We start from the raw sequence: 18658 nt of genomic DNA on the forward strand, positions 1-18658 counted from the left end.
TTTACAGAAATAATAATCCTTGCACTTTTGATATAGCGCCTTATCACGCCTTTGAGACGTCAAAAGCGCTTCACAGAATATACTGTAAAGTGAATTGACTGTATATTTTGTGGGCAAAACACGGCAGACGATTGTGCATAGCCGTGTCCCACTGACAGTGGTGGATAGAACGATCAAATTATTATTATTTTGTTGTTTGGCAGTACATGGTGCAGTTTATGGTGGTCATGTCAACCTACGTCATCGCGCTTTATTCCAGTAGGAATCTCTATTTGTGAGTCCAGTTACAGATCTCCCCATCTTGCAGCCCAGGGCCTCTGATCTGTTTTGGTCAGCCAAGGAAACCAAGGAGGAGTGACACATTAGCTTAGGAAAATAAGCTATGATGTGGATAACCAGGAACTGTGAGGAATAGTGGATTCCCCGCTGCATACCCAGTTTACATCAGCGGCAGTTGCTCTTGCACTGATTTGCTGCTTTCAACAGTAGAAATTTATCAACCCTAACATCAACAACAACAACTTGCATTTATATGGCGCCCATCAGGCTGGGTAGCGCTTATAAGGACCCAGTTGATGTGTAGAGCTACGCAAAGTTGAATTTGTTTATTGGAGGAAAGGGGACGTAACCCAATGTGTGGGGTAGAGGAGGGGTGGGGCAGCAACAGCAATTTATATAGCGCTGTTCACGTGGGGTGACGTCCAGGAGCGCTTGACAGTGGCGGAGTCTGATCCCAAGCCAGGGAGAGAGGGAGAGGGGAGGTGACCATAAGCACGATCAAAAAGGAAGGTCTTCAGGCGGGTTTTGGACGTGGGGAGAGAGGGGGCAAGGCGGTGGGATTGCGAGAGAGAGTTCCAAATTTTTGGGGGGTAGTGGCTGAAGGTATGGCCACCGATAGTGGGATGGAGGGGATGAGGAACAAACAGGAGTCCAGTGGCAGTGCGTGGTGGAGTTGGGGGCGGTAGGAGGCTAAGCAGGTCAGAAAGGTAGGGAGGTATGAGGGCATGAAGGGATTTGAAAACGAGTGAGAGGATCTTGAAATCGATCTGTGCGGTAATTGGGAGCCGGTGGAGTCTGGCAAGGACTGGTGTGATGGGGGTACAGAGTTTTGTGTGGGTGGCAGAGTTTTGAATATTATGTAACGTGGACTTGGGGAGACCAGCGAGGAGGGCATTGGAATAGTCCGGCCAGGAAGGTGTGGACGAGAGTTTTGGCTGCTTTGGTTGTGCCTTGGGACGTCCTCTCCGTTTATACAATTTATACAAATGTAATCTTGTTGTTGTTGTTGTGAGGTACAGACGAGGCGGGCAATGTGATTGTGTTGTAAAAAAGCGGTTCTGGTCAGGGAATGGACGTGGGGTAGAAAGGAAAGCTGGGGATCGAACCTGACGCCTAAATTGTACACGGGTTCAATGAGTCTGAGGGAGAGCCCAGGGAGGTTGAAGAGTTCAGACCCACATGGCTTCTGTCTCGCTGACATTCAGATGCAGGAAATTTGCGCTCATCCAGGCATTGATGTCTGTCCAACAAGCTGACAGGACATCAGCGGACTGGGAGTCGCAGCTGGAGGAAAAGAAGTAAATTTGGGTGTCATCTGCATACATGTGCCTGGAGGAGGTATTGGGATGGAGGAATATTGTGAGGTATGGTCCATCATCACTCTTTGCTTCTCTGTTTGTGCGTGGTCTGTAGCCCACTGTGCACTGTCCTCTGGAAACCTCCTCTAGACCTAACTTGATCTTGCCTCTCTTCCTGGCTTCAAAATCCTCCTTATAATTATAGTATCTCTTTGATTCTGCATTTGATCAGCTTCAAATCTCTCCATGTCTGTCACTTCATTTTGTCAAGAGCTTTGATGTTCTTTTATGTGAATGACGTTGTAGAAATGGGAGTTGTTGTTGACTTTATGCAAAGTTTGCCCTGAGGAGGGTTATGGGAGGGATCGGGTATACAATAGACTAGATTGTACCAGGTCTGGGTCTGGGGGAAGGGTCAAATTTGATAGTATCTAATTAGCAATGTCTAATTTAATTCCAACTGTAAATTATTACATTGAAATGTTTACAAAAAATTGAAGTGAGTAACCAATTTTTTTTCCTTCCAAGAGGAATTTCCTGTATGATATTGTAATCCTAATGAAAAGAAGCAAAAAGTTTGAAAGACTGTTTTGAAAGGAATGATTTGTAAAACGTTGGCAACTTTTGGAGGTTTTTGTATCAGTGTGGTAATTTACAGTAATCTTCAGTTTCCTCCAAATGTGTCTGTGTGTGTGTGTGTGTGTTTCAGCCTGGCTCAGTTGGTAGCACTCTCGCCTCCTGAGTTAGAAGGTTGTGGGTTCAAGCCCCATATTGGGATTTTTAACCCATATCATCTGGGATAACACGCCAATGCAGTGCTGGGACATGCTGCATTGTTGGAGGTGCCGTCTTTCGGATAAGACGTTAAAACCAGGGCCCATCTGCTTATTCAAATGGATGGTAAAGATCCCATAGAACTATTTGAAAAGAGAAGGTAGTTTCCCACGGTGTCCTGGCCAACAAATCCCAAATAAAATTGGTCCCTCATTCCATAGTTGTTTGTGGGACATTGCTGTGCGAACATTGACTGCCGTGTTTGCCCACATAATATTACAGTCAATTCACTTTACAGTGTATTCTGCTAAACACTTAGAGACATTGCAAAGACGTGATAAGGCTTTACATCAAATACAAGGATTATTATTATTGTAAAATACATACAGTCACACCATTCTACAGTATATCCTCTGAAGCACTTTGAGATGTCTTGACGATGTGATAAGGCTCTATGAAATGCAAGGATTATTATTATATTTTAGTGCTCAGAGAACATTTGTATCTTCATTCAAGTCACATGGTTTCTCACATCTTTCACACGCCCACAAGATTTAGAGAGCTCAAATATTAATCTTTTAGGCTTTACAAAATTTGGGGGAGGGAAATTCCACCAGGATCCAGATTTACTCATCTTACTCATCATTTATCATCTTTACCAATTTCTAAAGAATGTACAGCACTGAAAAGGCTAGTTGGCCCAACTAGTCTATGATGGTGTTTATTACTCAAAAGAGTCAAGGTTATTTTATTTTATGCATTCTGCCTCCATTGAATTTGATCTTAACTTTAAAGCCATTTTTTAAAAATATGTTTAAATAACTTCCAGATAAATCAGCTTCAAAATTTAACATGTATTTAAGAATTTGTTAAATTCTGAATGCTCTGAAATATAATAATAATCTTTACATTGGTCGTACCACCTATCACATTGTCAAAACATCTCAAAAGCACTTCACAGGATTTACTGTAAAGTGTAGTGACTATTTTGTAGGTGAATGCGAAAGGCAATTTGTACACAGCGTTGCACTGCTCTATAATCGAGACCATTGGTGGAATTTCTACCCAATTCAATGGAGCTGTGACCTAATACTGCTTAGGAAGGTTTTGCTTCACTGTGGAGTGAAAAGTGCTTGAAGATAGCAGGTGACCTGATACGTCAGGAGCAGGGTGAAAGCAGCCACATAAAAATAAAGTCCAATATCAATGCAAGAAATCCTTTTTTTTCTGTTCTGGTTCACAGTAAAGGTTCACAACAAAGTAGCATGCTAAGCATCACATAAATAGACAACTCGAGATGAACTACAATTCCTCCCAATTCCTCCCAGTTCCTCGACGTGTCACTGGTAGTGTTCATGGTGGTGATGGGGGCGAGGGGGAAGAGAGAGGAAAGAATCGAATTGGTATTTCCTGATCCTACTCCACAGATCCTAGCAGTAAAATGCTCATTGTGCAGACATGCACCTCAGTGCTTCTCCAATGCAGTTGTGTTGACTGGCATCTTGAACATTTGGATTGTTTCCACTCTCATGAACTTACAATTGCATATCTAGATATTCTGTTTTTAATGCTTGAGTAGACAATCATCAATAAGGGCTATTTGCTTCCCTTTTTCTCTTTTAGCCGATGCGATCAACAATGCTGCTGGCTATGGTTTCAATGGGATTGATGAAAATGGCAACTTTCGCTGGGACTTGATCTCAAACTTAAACATTTGGAATATTGAGGTGAGTGTTATAGTGTGCAAATGTGGTCTAAGATCCCTGCATAAACTGTACACTGTGTAAATCAGTTGCGAAAGACTGCGCCATGTTAGTTGAAACCAAACCATCTAAATGCAATCCCTAAATATTAATGTACATAGGAAAGAGCAGGGGCTGGGATTCCTTCAAACTTTACCAGTTGAGTTGATTCTTCTATTTGCTGCTGTAGTTGCACCTCTACAGTTGCAATCTGATAAACGGAGGGCTTCGTCAGACAGAGAAGGATTAAATCTTGATACATTAAAGGATTATAAAATTGCAAAATCTCCCTTTGCGTAAGTGACATTTCTCTCCAGCTTCTGTTTCCAAATATGACTATTTTGGCCTCTACTGTGAGTTACGCAAACGAAACTGAACGGTTCAGGGGAAATTTGTTTTGTAAATAATTCAGTGCGTATGGCCAATTAATTATCTTTATACTGGAGGTAAGCTTGTTGCTTGTGAAATAGTTAACTGTTGCCACAATACTATGTAAAATCTCACATCTGGGTCAGAAGGTTCGGGTTCAAGCCCCACATTGAGTCTTTGAGCTCACAATCCAAACTGACACCCCAGTGCAGTCCTGTGGGTGTGCTGCATTGTTACAGGTGCCATCTTTCAGTTGAGGGGTTGAACTAAGGCCCCATCCTCCTTTCCAGTCGCACATTAAAGATCCCGTGGTGCTACTTGAAAAGAGAAGGGAGTTTCTCCCAGTGTCAACAATCCCCCCAAATAAAATTAGTCACTCACCTAACAGCTGTTTCTCGGGCATTGGCAGCTGGTATTCACCTCCAAATACAGCCACTACACTTTACGTTACATCCTGTGAAGCGCTTTGAGATATCGTGACCTGAAAGGCGCTATACCAAATGTAAGGATTTTTTTTCATTATTATGGTTACTGAATTCTGTTAGCTGAGGTACGAGTGCCAGGCACACTCCATTACCTGGTCCCAGTTGCTGTTCTTCCATATGCGTGAGCCGATGTTGGCAAGCTATTTGATTGCCTTGTTATCACAGCCGAGCTCGATCCTGTCCTCACACATGCAAATCCTCCAGCACCTTGTATCTGGATAGTGATCAGAAGCAGGATCCCTGCCTGTGTATTTAAGATTATGAAAGGAGTCGATAGGTAGATGTCGATGTGCTGTTTCCACTTCTTGGAGAGGCCAAAATGAGTAGGTATAAATATGAGATGCCTAGTGGTAGATCTAAATTTTTAAACAATAACAACAATAATAATATTGTTATTATTCTTATTATGTTATTAACTTCTCTTTGACCGAGCCTTCAGCTCTCCTCTCGACTCTCTTCCCCCTCCTCGCTCCCTCCCTTCCCTCCCCTCACCCTGACCATTTCCCCCCTCCTCGCTCCCTCCCTTCCCTCCCCTCACCCTGACCATTCCCCCCCTGCTCGGGTCATGACCCAACTGTGCAGCGCCTTGGGACGTCCTCCTGACGTGAAAGGCGCTTTATAAATGGAATCTTGTTGCTGTTGTTGTTGTTGTAATAATCCTTGCATTTGGGAGGCTTTTCACGTTGGGAAGACATCCCAAAGCGCTTCACAGGATTTACTGTAAAGTGGAGTGACTGTGTATTTGTAGGTGAATGCAGCAGTTTGCGTACCGCAATGACCCACCAACAGCCATGGTGTGAATGACCAATTTTATTCGAGCAGTTTTGGCCATGACACCAGGAGAACCTCCCTTATCTTTTTGAGTGGTGCCGTAGGATCTTTCAACGTCCACCTGGACAGGCAGACGGGATTTGGTCTAACCTCTCATACAAAGAACAGCACCTCTGACAATGCAGCACACCCGCAGCACTGCAATGGAGTGTCAGCCTCGAATATATGGCTTCCAGGCGCTAAGTGGAATGTTACCAACTGAGCCAGGCTGTCGCATTAATAATATCTGAAAATCCCTCTGTATACATGAGATTAGTACATTTACATGTGGTTTACACCTAGTGCAAAATAGATCCCCTTGAAGTGCATAAGAACATAAGTTTGCTAGGCGAAAGAAGACTCAAGGTCCACCTAGATCACCTTCTACCATACTGGCAGTCGCTCACGGAAGTAGTGTTTCCGCAGATTTGTTTCTGAATTTACCCCCCTTCAATCGCAGGCCGTGTTATCTGGTTCTACTGTTCTGTACAAAACAGCTCATCGTGTTCTACCTTATCTATTTCCTTCAGAATCTTATAGACCGCAATCATATCGCCACTCAACCTTCTCTTCTCCAGTGTGAACATGCCCAGTTTATCCAATCGCTTCTCCTAGTTCCAGTCTCTCCATCCCCTCAATCATTTTGGTTGCCCTCAGAAATGAGTAGTAGAAAATGAGGGACGCTTGCGCGGGATATAAACACAGGCATGGACTAATTGAAACAATTGATCTGTTTCCGTGCCGTATCACTATTACTCTATGATTTCTCCCACCCACCTCTCCCGACCCCCAACCCAAGGGTGCTGAGCCCAACTGTAATGCCCCAAGCAACTGCTCCAGCTGAGATCACCTCCCAAACCTGTAACCCATATCAAATAAGGCGCAATATCATATAAAAGGATTATTATTTTTATTATAAACTCCTGGTCTGAAGATTCAGTGCTGAGACCTTGTGCCACATAACCAACAGGACAATTGGTGGACATCTAGTGCAAAGAATTCCACCTTTGTGCAGTATTATCTGATCTGATCTGCCTATGTGTCTGAGTGTGATTTGAATTTACATAGGTTTGTGAGATTGTATCAGCTATGTAAGTAAAAACTGGAGCAGACACGTATTGTGCTATTTCTAGACTGATGCAAAAGTACTTTTTTTTGAATAATGCTGGAAGCTATCAAGAAAAACAACTTCCACTTCTATAGCACCTTTCACATAGGAAAACTTTTCATTGTGCTTTACAGAGACAGAATGGGAGCCCAAAGACAGCGCCAATGAAATTCAGAGATTTTGAGATGGGATTTTAAATCAGATCATTTTGAACAGAGGAGTAAAATAATAATAGCACATAGTCATTTTCGCGATGTCAGAAATGTTCTCCCACACTGTAAGGCTGTGCCAAATGTTTGCAAGTAAGAATTTTCACAGAACCTAACCTGTAGGGTTCTCTTTGTCATCTCTGTGCTCAAATGCTTTCCAAGCTTGAGAACCAATTTGCTCTTCAGCAGCACCTTGATTACTTGTAACCAGAAAGCAAGCTTCACAGTGCCTTGCCAATACACCACCCAGTACTGTTGTGTAGGTCTCCCTCTGGTGGTCTAGTGAGTAGAAACACTGCACTGTAGAAATAAGATTGCAGATTCATACCTGGCCAATGGCAGACTGGACCTTGGGGATGCCAATTTGCGCACAACATATTGTTTCTGAAATGGAGAGTGCCCTGTATCTGAAGACCTTATGGAGGGAGTTTGTTTTTTCACCCTCTTTGATACTGATAGGAAACTTTCTTTCTCCAGGTTATTGACTCTTTTCATGTTTTCCACTCCTAGACTGCAACGAGCTTTAAGATGTGTTTAGACAATTGGAACATTCAAACTTTATTTTGGCTAAAGAGGTAAGTAAAATTTAACCTGGCCTGTAAACCTGTTACTAATAGTTTTATTGTATATTATAACCTGAGTATTGCAAATAAGGCAGGATATGTGTCCCCATATGACTTTAGCTAACTTTGATTTAATTCCTCTGTCATGATTGTGCAACTTCCTGAATAATCCTGTGCAACTTCCTGAGGAACCCTGTAGCTCAGTGGTTAGAGCACTCGCCTTGCAAGCGAGAGACGTTGGTTAGATGATTCCTGGCAGGGCGAAATGTTGGGCAAGCTTTCTTACTCCACATGCCCCTGATTACCTAGCTGTAAGTAGGAACCCAGTTGATTGGTGAATCGTTTTTCCGGGAGTAATAACTCCTTCAAAAAAATGGTCACTCAATCCACGACTGTTTGTGGGACACTGCTGTGCACAATTGGCTGCTGAGCTTCGTCCACAAAATGTACAATCAGTTCACTTTACAGTATATTCTGTGAAGTGCTGTGAGGCGTCTCGAAGACGTGATAAGGCGCTATATCAAATGCAAGGATTATTATTATTTATTCAATTTGCTTAATTTACAAAACTTAAAACAAAGTCTTCTTGCTCAAGCACCATTGCTCGCTAATCTTGTATTTCCTGTTTAAGTGCTGTGACATGATAACACCAGTTTATTGAGTCTAAGTTGGCATCAAAGTGTTGTAAATGGAGTTCCAGACTGTTCCCTCCCAGACCAAAAATTCCAAATCTGCGTCCAGTTTTCTGAACGTATCTGGTTCCTCTTTGAAACCCTAAATAGTTTCTTGTTGCATCACCTACTTGGTGACATGTTATACATTCCTATCCCCTTTTCTTAACACGATACTCCTGCATCAAACAGCAAAGATATTTTTTAATAATTTGCTTTTGCAAATAAGGTGTGAAAGGGAAGTTGCATGTTACAAAACCACATCTCAAGCAGAGATTTGGACTCTGGTAGGGGTGAGGTAAAGATTATTGTGTAGGTTATTCACCTTTCCTATTTTCTGATAAGCCATATTCTGATTTTATTGTGTCAGACTGGCTCAGCAGGTTGTCTCTGAGTCCGAAGATTATGGGTTCAAGCTCCATGTCAGGCCTTTGAGCTCATAGTCTAGACTCAAACTCTAATTCAGCGCTGGGAGGAGCATTGCATTGTTGGAGGTGCCGTCTTTTGGATTAAACTGAGGTCTTGTCTGCCTGGTCAGATGGGTATTAAAGATCTCATGGCACTATTCAAAAAGAGAAGTGTGTTTCTGCCGATGTCCTAGCCAACCAGAGAAAATAAATTCTGGTGTTTACCAGCATTTATTTACCAGAAAATAAATTTGTTTCGCCCACAAAATATACAGTCGATTCACTTTACAGTATATTCTGTGATGGACTTTGAGACGTCTCGAAGATGTGATAAGGCACTATATCAAATACAAGGATTATTATTATTGTAAAAACACAATCACTCCACTTTGCAGAAATCTCTGTGAAGTACTTAGTTCCTGACACATAAGGCACTATTTCAAAAGCAGGGATCATTATTTTGTGTCAGGAGCTGATGTAGTTATTGTTGGTAGTCAGAATGGAGACCTCATTATGTAAAGGATGTCACAGCCATGGAGAGAAAAGATCACAAATGTATTGGATTTATAGTGACTGTGACATTGTGATTATATTCTCTTGAGCTGAGGTGGTTTCAGGGAGCAAGAGTGAATTATTCCAAAGAGCTCTTAAGAGTCTGTGTTCATCTTAAACTGCCCGTATTTGTGTTTTCCTCAGCATCTGTTACGATCGACTTTCCAACTACCGCATACCTCTGACACTGATGCTTTCAGCTGTGTGGCACGGAGTGTACCCAGGTTATTACTTCACTTTCATCACTGCGATTCCTGTCACAATGGCAGCAAGAACGGTGAGTACCCTTGGCTACCTTCAGGAAGGCTGCAGGCTGGCAGCAGTACATCATCCCTCGGGATTGCAAAAAAAAACATGTGTTTGCAGATATTTTGAGGCACTCTCATCTCTGGGTTAGAAGGTTGTGTGTTTGAATCACTCATCTGGGCTTGAGCTCACAATGTAACCTGATGCATTAACTAAAGTGTGCTGTACAGTTGGAGGTGCTGTTCTTTTGATCAGATGTTGCATTAAGGTCCAGTCCGCCTGTTGTGATAAGTTTAATGGTTATGGAAGATCACACGACACGACTTTGACAAAAGAACTGCCGAGGTCCCCTGGCATCCTGGCTGACGTTCATCCCTCTTCCAGATTCACTAAAAAGAAACCAGATCAATTAGTCGTTCATCTGATTACTGTTCGGGACGTTTCTTATTCAAATGAACTGCCACGTTCTGCCTACATAAATCATACATCATAAATCGTACGTCTTGAAGTATCGCAGTGTGTGAAGTGCTTTGAAGCGTTTTGACATATTGCGCTATGCTGAACATGAGCAATATTTTGATTCAGCATTTAGCAGTAATACAACACTGTTCAGCAGGAAGAGATGCGATTCATCATTTTTATTAGACGACCGCCTGCCAGCCACCTCCTGTGGCAACAGACCGACGCATTGAAAGTTGGAAATAATCCTTGTATTTGGTATAATAATAATAATAATAATAATTCTTGCATTTGATATAGCGCTTTTCATGTCTTATCAAAGTATCAAAGCACTTCACACAATAGACTGTAAAGTGAATTGACCATATATTTGTGGGCGAAACGCGGCAGCCAATTGCGCCACATCACATCGTCGAGACGTCCCAAAGTGCTTCACAGGATTTACTGTAAAGTGGAGCGACTGTGAGTTTTGTGGGCAAACTTTCAATGTGCACAGCATTGTCCCACAAACAACCATGAAGTGAAATGAGATTGACGTCTGAGTAGAGTGTGTTTGGCAGGTAGGTCCTTTTGCAAAAAAATTTTTGCAGCGCATTTCGCCCGCAAAATACACCGTCAATTCACTTTACAGTGTATTCTGTGAAGCTCTTTGAGACGACTCAACAATATGATAAGGCGCTATATCAAATGCAAGGATTCTTTAGTTATTATTTAATTACCTCTCCCCAACCTCATTGACTCTGTACACAAGCTTAATCAGTATAATAACTAATTGCTTTATATTCTTCAATCATTGGACCAAGGTTCTGTTTGATTTCTCTCCTCCTCTTTCTCCTACTTCTCCTCCTCCTACTCCTCCTCTGCTCCCTCTTTCAGGTGAGAAGAAACTTCAGACATTACTTCCTTTCTTCCAAGACAAAGAAAGTTGCTTATGACATTGCCACATGGGCCACCACCCAATTGGTCATCTCTTACACTGCAGCACCTTTCCTGCTGCTGGCTGTGGGTCCCACCATCCGATTCTACAAGTAAGTGGGGAACCTGTTCTTTTACAACAACAACAAAATTACATTTGTACAGCGCCTTTCACGTCGGAAGGACGTCCCAAGGCGCTGGACAGACAGTGTTTCAGGCCCGAGCTGGGGGTTGGGATCGGGGAGGGTGGAGGGCAGGGGAGAAGGAGGGCGATCGAAAACACAGTCGAAAAGGAGGGTCTTGAGATGGGTCTTGAAGGAGGCAAGGGAGGGGGTGAGGCGGAGGGACTGCGGGATGGAGTTCCAGAGGGTGGGGTCAGAGTGGCTGAAGGTGGGGCGAGTGAGGCGGGGGACATGAAAAAGGCCGGAGGGAGCGGGCAGGATGGTAGGGAGTTAGGAGGTCGCAGAGTTGGGGGGGAAGCAAAACCATGGAGGGCTTTGAAGGTGAGCACCAGGATGTTGAACTATATCCTCTGTGTGATGGGAAGCCAGTGGAGCTGGGCAAGGGTGGGAGTGATGGAGTCACAGCGCCTCGTGTGGGAGAGGACATGAGCTGCAGAGTTCTGGATGATCTACAGCTTGTGGAGGGAAGAGTTGGGAAGGCTGGCAAGCAGGGAGTTGGTGTAGTCAAGCCTAGATGTGATAACTGTGAATAAGGGTTTTGGTGGCCTGAGGGGTGAGGCAATGGCGGAGCCGGGCGGTGTTGCGGAGGTGGGGGAAAGCAGAACAGGTCATGGCAGATATAGGATAGAAAGGATAGTTGAGGGTCAACAAGATGCCAAAGTTCTGGACTGGCTTAGTAAGGTGGAGTGTGCAACCATGGATGGTGATCCTGTCAGCGCCTGAGGTGAGGAGGCGCTGACGGAAGTCAATCAGGAGAGCCTCGGTCTTGTTGATGTTTAACTGAAGAAAGTTAGCTCTCATCCAGGACTTGATATCTGACAGACATTCTGTTAGCACAGCAGTGGCCCTGGAATCAAAGGTGGAGCAGAGAGGTAGAATTGGGTATCACCCGCATACATGTGGAAATTGATCCCACGTCTGTGGATGATATCACTAAGGGGGAGCAAGAAAGTTATATAGGCGTTATATATAAAATATGTTATTCACTGCTGTAATATTTGTTGGAATTTTGTTCAAGTCCTTATTCTATTTCACTGAATTTTAAATAAATAAAATAATAATTTGGTCACTCAATCCCACGTTTGTGGGACACTGATGTGCGTAATTGGCTGACGGGTTTTGCCCACAATATATACAGTCAATTCACTTTACAGTATATTCTGTGGAGCGCTTTGAGACGTCTCGAAGACATGATAAGGACCTATATCAAATGCAAGGATTATTCTTATTATCGGAGTTAGTTAGTTATTTTAATCCTGGTAAATTAAAATACGTTAGCAGATTATTTCTCCCTTCCCTCCACTTCCCCTCAAAAAAGGAAAGATTTCTACACTTTTACCGTGAAAGTTACAAAGTGGATTATGTTTGACTCTGGTGTAAACAAGCTCTATCATTCCAGGCCGCTAGTAGGGAAAATAGGATTTTGGTTTTAAAGGAAATTAATTTTCAATGTGCTTTATTTTTGACCTTAGTTGTGGAACTGAGGTATGGAGGAGGTGCCTTGTTCTAAATTCCTTTCTTCTTAATTGGATTTAAAATCCAGTGGACGGTCTAAAATCACTTTCTATTTATAACCCAAAGACAACGCTACAAATTGGCTGCCTGTCACATTTTCAGGCTTTGTGAATTCTGCTCTTTGAAAAGAGAGCTGATCCCAAACTGAGTGAAGCATGCTCCCTGATGAGCAATATCTAACCCTTTCAGAGTCGCTCAGTGTATTTGACATCGGACAGTTTGCAGACCTCACCCTTTGAGAACTGTACTGCAACAACAGTAACTTAACAGCAATTATATTGAGTCCATTGTGTGGAGTAACATCTTGAATCGCTTTATAGAGGTGGGGCTGACTGTAGGCAAGGTTGAGACCATTTTTTTTGTTCAGCTCACCGTCTTGACACGGATTGAAGCCCATCACCATGCTTAAGAATATCCAGTCAAAGCTCCACTTGGGTATCCCACCTACACATGGAAATTTCCACGTCCAGAATGGAATGCACACTCTGTGCAATGTTGTGGGTGATGCCGGCTGAATACAATTTATTATTTTTTTGTAATAATTATACATTTTTTGTTTTGTTTTTAAGATCGATGTACTTTTACGGTCACATCGTGTGTCTTCTTGTGCTGCTGGTTCTGCCAACCAAGCTGAGATACCACTTTGATCAAAAAACAGAAAGGCAACCAGACATCAAACCTGCCAATGAGACCCTCGATCCTCAGCTGGATGAGAAGATAAAGTAACTCAGCACAATTGAAGGATTACAAATTGGGTCTCGGACCAAATTGAAGTTGTGAGGAAAAGGGGGAAGGAGGAGGAGAGAGAAAATAACCATTTAATTGGTTTGGACATCATGCTCATAGTGTATTGTTTAAAGTGGTTTTAAAGGAATGGAATAGTTTAATGAAGTTTACGTTGATGTCCTGTCTATACTATACAGAGATCCCTGCATTGAGCAGTCTCCTGACACTCTCTTACAATGTGCTACCACCAGAACTCGAGCCTGGGATAATCAGTCTGCAGATTACAGACATTACTTTAATTGTAACTTGTTGTGAATAGCTTTTTATTATATATATAAAAAAAAGTTTATTATTGTCCTAGGCAGTTTACGGACAATTTCGTCTTGTGGGCGTTACGTTTATATAATGAATCTCAGCAATCAGCAACCTGAGAATTGTTGGAGAGACAAGGTCTTGATGGCTGATTGAGTAATTGTTCAAAACATCTTCAGCCAAATTGTACTGTTATTGCTCTCACTGTGTAATTTGTCATAGTTCATGCTGATCTGTTGTAGCATTTGCTCTCTCCCCAGACCACAAATCACAGGAACATAAGTGATTTTCTGGTAAGGAATTAAGCCCCATCGTTCTTTTTAACTCATTGATTTTTTTTTAATCAATGGTCCAATCTCTGAATATCGGGGGTCAGTCTAATCTGTGGAACAATGAGAGTCTGCTTCGTTCACAGGTTAGGGGGTGGTGGGGCAGGGCTGGGGCGGAGAAGCAAAATGGGAACTGTGCGTTCAGGTAAGGTGAGAATTTCCTCAATTAAACCTCGCAGCCTGCACTGGTAATGTGCACGTAAGCACACTTCTTGTCACTGTGGGTCTCGACTGGAAACGAGAGGAGAAACGAGGATCAGGGGTGCACAGGAGGGAAGCGAGAACCTTTCAAAAGGCCTGAGGTAGAGTGGCTGTGAAGCTACAACTAATTGACTGAGAATCATTACAGTTGTTACAGTGAATACACTGAACGTGTGGACTCTAAAATTGCAATAAGTTTGTGTTGTTGTTTTCCTCTGTTCCGGTTTTCCATTGAATCCAGGTACTTCTAAGTAAGAGCGTTCAGCACTGTTACACTGGTGTATTTTATTACACAACATTTCTGCTGTTTGGCAAAAGTTTTGCAAATAAAGCCACTTATTTATTTCAATTGGCACCCCAAAGCCTTACTTTATTGCAGCAGGAAAGTTTTGTACTCATTACACTGAGCCTTTTGCAGCGATAATGAAGAAACTCTGGAAGCCAGATTGACATTTGTTTGCAAGATGGGAGGTGTATTGTACCCATTTTCTTGTATATTGGTGCCTTGGGATGTCTGCCCGAAGTGAACGGTGCAATACAAGTGTAATTTTGTATTGTATTAATGATACAGGGTTCGGACAAACATCTCAATAGAGATTCGGAAGGAGTAACCAGAGCAATCTTCATTGATTATTATAATAGTAATCCTTCCATTGTGTATAGCGTCTTTCATGTTGGGAAGATGTCGTGACTTTGGAGAAAAGGCGCGATGCCAGTGAGAAAGATTTTTATTATTTATTATATTTATCATTGTGATTTGGATGATGTGTTGCAATCTGATTCTTGCAACACCAACAAAGTTAACAATTTTTTTAACAATGGTTTACAAATAGGATTTCAAACTTGATCAGGAATCATCTTCTGACAAGGTAGACACTTTTCTCAGATTTCAATGCAGGTGAAGGTAGCAGTTGAACAGTAATTTTGAGCATATATTATATACGTAATAACATATATGTTATAATTTTGAAAGTTGTAATAATAACACAAAATTACATTTGTACAGCGCCTTTCATGTCGGGAGGACATCCCAAGGCACTGGACAGATAGAGTTTTGGACCTGAGTTTTTCTCTTTGACCGAGCCTTCAGCTCCCCTCTCGACTCTCTTTCCCCTCCTCGCTCCCTCCCTTCCCTCCCCTCACCCTGACCATTTCCCCCCTCCTCGCTCCCTCCCTTCCCTCCCCTCACCCTGACCATTTCCCCCCTGCTCGGGTCATGACCCAACTGTGCAGCGCCTTGGGACGTCCTCCTGACGTGAAAGGCGCTTTATAAATGGAATCTTGTTGTTGTTGTTGTTGTTGAACTGGGGTGGGGGAGGGTGGAGGGCAAGGGGGGAAATCATGGAGATTGAAAGCACGGTCGAAGAGGAGGGTCTTGAGACGGGTCTTGAAGGAGGCAAGGGAGGGGGCGAGGCAGAGGGACTATGGGATGGAGTTCCAAAGGATGGGGGCAGAGTGGCAGAAACCCTGCCCCACAAGCAAGGCGGGGGAACGTGACAGGGCAGAGGGGTGGGAGCGAGCAGTATGGTAGGGGGTTAGGAGGTCGGAGAGGTAGGGGAGAGCAAGACCGTGGAGGGCTTTGAAGGTGAGGATCCGGATCTTGAACTGTATCCTCTGTGTAATGGGAAGCCAGTGGAGTTGGGCGAGGATGGGGGTGATAGGGTCGTGGAGCCTAGTGCGGGAGAGAACGTGAGCTGCAGAGTTCTGGATGATCTGCAGCCTGTGGAGGGAGGAGTTGGGGAGGCCGACAAGCAGTGAGTTTGATAATATTAATGAAAATATTAAATAAAATATTATTTGATAATAATAATAAATGATAATAATCGATTTGGGTCAGCTTGCAGTGTTGAAACTGAACTAGTGAAGTCATTGCTTTGCAGATCGACTCTACATTAAGAATTTGCTTTTATGTACAGATGGTGAAACATCTGAATGCGAAAGCAGTTATGTTTGCACTGCAGCAGATGGAGCTTCTGATGTGGAACGACTCGATATAAAGTTAAGCAAAATAAAACCGACCAGTTTCAACTTTGTAAAACAAACACTGTTTAAAGGCACTTCCCTCTGATAATGTAAATCATATCACCAGTTTTCTTTTAGGAATTAACATTGTGGGATACAGCACATAGATAGCTTGGGACGTATGTGCATGAGACCGCCAGAAAAGTGGAAGGCGAACTAGATGGACCTTGGTCTTTTTTCGTCCAGCATTTCTTATGTTAATGTGAAAGGCGCTATATACATTAAAATTGATTGGCATAGTTCATACCTGTAATGCAAGAGATTGACAGCAGGTGGCGCTCATCGATTAGAGTTTGGAGCATGTTGCCCTGAGCTCGTCCTTTGGGATACCAGGGCAGCAATAACTGAGATTGTGTGAGCTCTTATTTAAAAAGAAACTTTCAAATCCAATGAAAGATGGGTTTTACATTGCCAGCTGTCACCCAAGGTGATCATTTTTTATTGCCAACTTGGCTCATTTGTTAGCACTTCCATCACTGAGTCAGAAGGTATGGGCTCAAGCCCCATAATAATAACCCTTACATTTGATATGTTGTTTATTTTCAAAGGATTATTAGCCACCGGTAAAGGAATCCGCCAATTTACTAACAAGAGGGTTCCTACTTACTGCTAGGTAAACAGGAGTGCGGAGTAAGGAAACTTGCCCAACATTTCGCCCTGCCCGGGAATGGAACCCAGGTCCTCTCGCTTGTGAGGCGAGTGCTCGAACCACTGAGCTACAGGGCTCTAACCCGTGTCAGGACGTAAACTCACAGTCTGGCTAAGTGCAGTACTAGGGGAGTGGGTTGTAATGTGGAGGTGCTGTCCTTTGGATGAGAATTTAAATGATTCGCCTGTTCTTCAGATGGACTTTAAAGATCTCATGGCGCTATTCAAAAAGAGAAGGAAGGGTTTCTCACTGTGTTCTGGCGAACAATGCAAGGTCAACCTCTACGACCTTTATTTTCAAGATTAAAGAGCCTTATTTTCTTTTTGGTCAGCCTGGTATCTGACACACGGAGAAACCCATCCCCATCGTTAAGCAAATCCAAATGACTGAGAGTTCTGCTTATGTTTGGGAATTTCTGTTGGTGAAGGTGTGCGCACGCCCTTTGAAAAGTCTTACAGAGTTTTTCATTGTGACCAGAATGGCGACAGCAGGTTGTGGATGACGTTATGGGGGCATGTGAACAACAACAACAAATTACATTTGTATAGCACCTTTCACGTTGACAGGACGTCCCAAGGTGCTGGACAATCAGGCATTTAGACCAGGGTTTAGGATCAGGAGGGGTGGAGGGCAAGGGGAGTTAGGTGTAGGAAGGTGGCCAAAGGCGCGGTCGAAGAGAAGGGTCTTGAGATATGCCTTGAACGAGGCAAGGGAGGGATCAAGGCGAAGAGACTGGAATGGAGTTCCAGAGTGTGGGGGCTGAGAGGCTGAAGGCCCGACTGCTGATGGCCTGACCGCAGATGATAGGACGGGCCAGGCGGGGGACCTGGAGCAGGTGGGAGCCTGCCGAGCAGAGGGAGCGGACAGGTCAATATAGCGCTATCAGATGAACAGTCGTCCTGTAATGAATAAATACACAATTCTTTATTGAAGCACAGCTTGGCTTGCACAGAGCTCTGACCTGGGCACAAGTAGGTTGGATAAAGGGTTTTATTGAGACAAAGAGTTCCAGAGGTTAGGAGTGGCTGAAAGCTCTCACACTGATGGTGGTGAGGAGGGATTGGGGAATGCGCAGCAAGCCTGTGCCATCTGAGCGAAGGGGCCACCCAGAGGAGTGGGTTTACCAATAAACCTGCTTACATTAGAGGAGGTAAGAAGCTTTGCCAGTCGTTAGCTGGTCCTGCAAAAGTGAATGTCATGCAGGAGCTTTGTAGGGTCCTTTCTGAGGTCGGGATTAAACCACGTTATTCTTTATCTCTAATTTGATGTAGAATGACCTTTTCTTTGCCCCCATCTTTTCCCGTAGGCCTGCTCGTAGGCAAAAGGTAGAGAAATATTCCATTCCCTCAGCAATGGTGCCTTTCCTCAATGTGCACAGAATTCACAGACAAAACATGAGGGAGTCGGAGCTGTTAAACAACAGAGCGAGAGGGAATTTGCATTTTTAGAAATGATCCACTTAAACATGAGAGGCAGCCGAGAGTTAAATACTGTAATGCTATTTGACCAAAATAATGAAAACCAAATTTGTGAGAATTAGCACGTGTACTAACGTGCGGGCAGGATCAGGAAGGGAATCGTTCTGGTTGACTGACGTGAGGCAATACACGAAACCTAGTTACATCTGCAGAGTAACCTGAATAGGGCTTGGACAAAGAGCATGTTTTTTTTAACATCGTATCGGCTTCTCACACTGTCTGAAGCACTTCATCGATGGATCAATATGGCTTTTAAAAAACAACATGCTGAGATGTGTTGCATTCGAGGTGTGGGTTATGTAACATGCACAAGGGCTTCAGTCATATGATAAAGAATGAGAGGGTATTACACACTCT

At 43.3% G+C, this 18658-nt stretch overlaps 1 protein-coding gene across 7 annotated transcripts in view; it reads left to right on the forward strand.

Annotated features, from left to right (window-relative positions):
• The window catches only part of mboat1 (membrane bound O-acyltransferase domain containing 1), a 58753-nt gene extending 44252 nt beyond the window's left edge, over nt 1-14501 (forward strand). For all 7 annotated transcript variants that reach the window (XM_042332527.1, XM_042332529.1, XM_007903161.2 and 4 more), the window contains 5 exons: nt 3975-4078; nt 7585-7649; nt 9412-9544; nt 10849-11000; nt 13154-14501. In XM_042332527.1, coding sequence (XP_042188461.1) covers nt 3975-4078; nt 7585-7649; nt 9412-9544; nt 10849-11000; nt 13154-13310 — 611 coding nt within the window. In that variant the 3' untranslated portion in view covers nt 13311-14501. The remainder of the gene's footprint in view (nt 1-3974; nt 4079-7584; nt 7650-9411; nt 9545-10848; nt 11001-13153) is intronic.
• The last annotated feature ends 4157 nt before the right edge of the window (nt 14502-18658 follow it).

This window comes from Callorhinchus milii, unplaced genomic scaffold (genome assembly GCF_018977255.1).
Source record: "Callorhinchus milii isolate IMCB2004 unplaced genomic scaffold, IMCB_Cmil_1.0 Scaffold2, whole genome shotgun sequence".
Classification (NCBI taxonomy): domain Eukaryota; kingdom Metazoa; phylum Chordata; class Chondrichthyes; order Chimaeriformes; family Callorhinchidae; genus Callorhinchus; species Callorhinchus milii.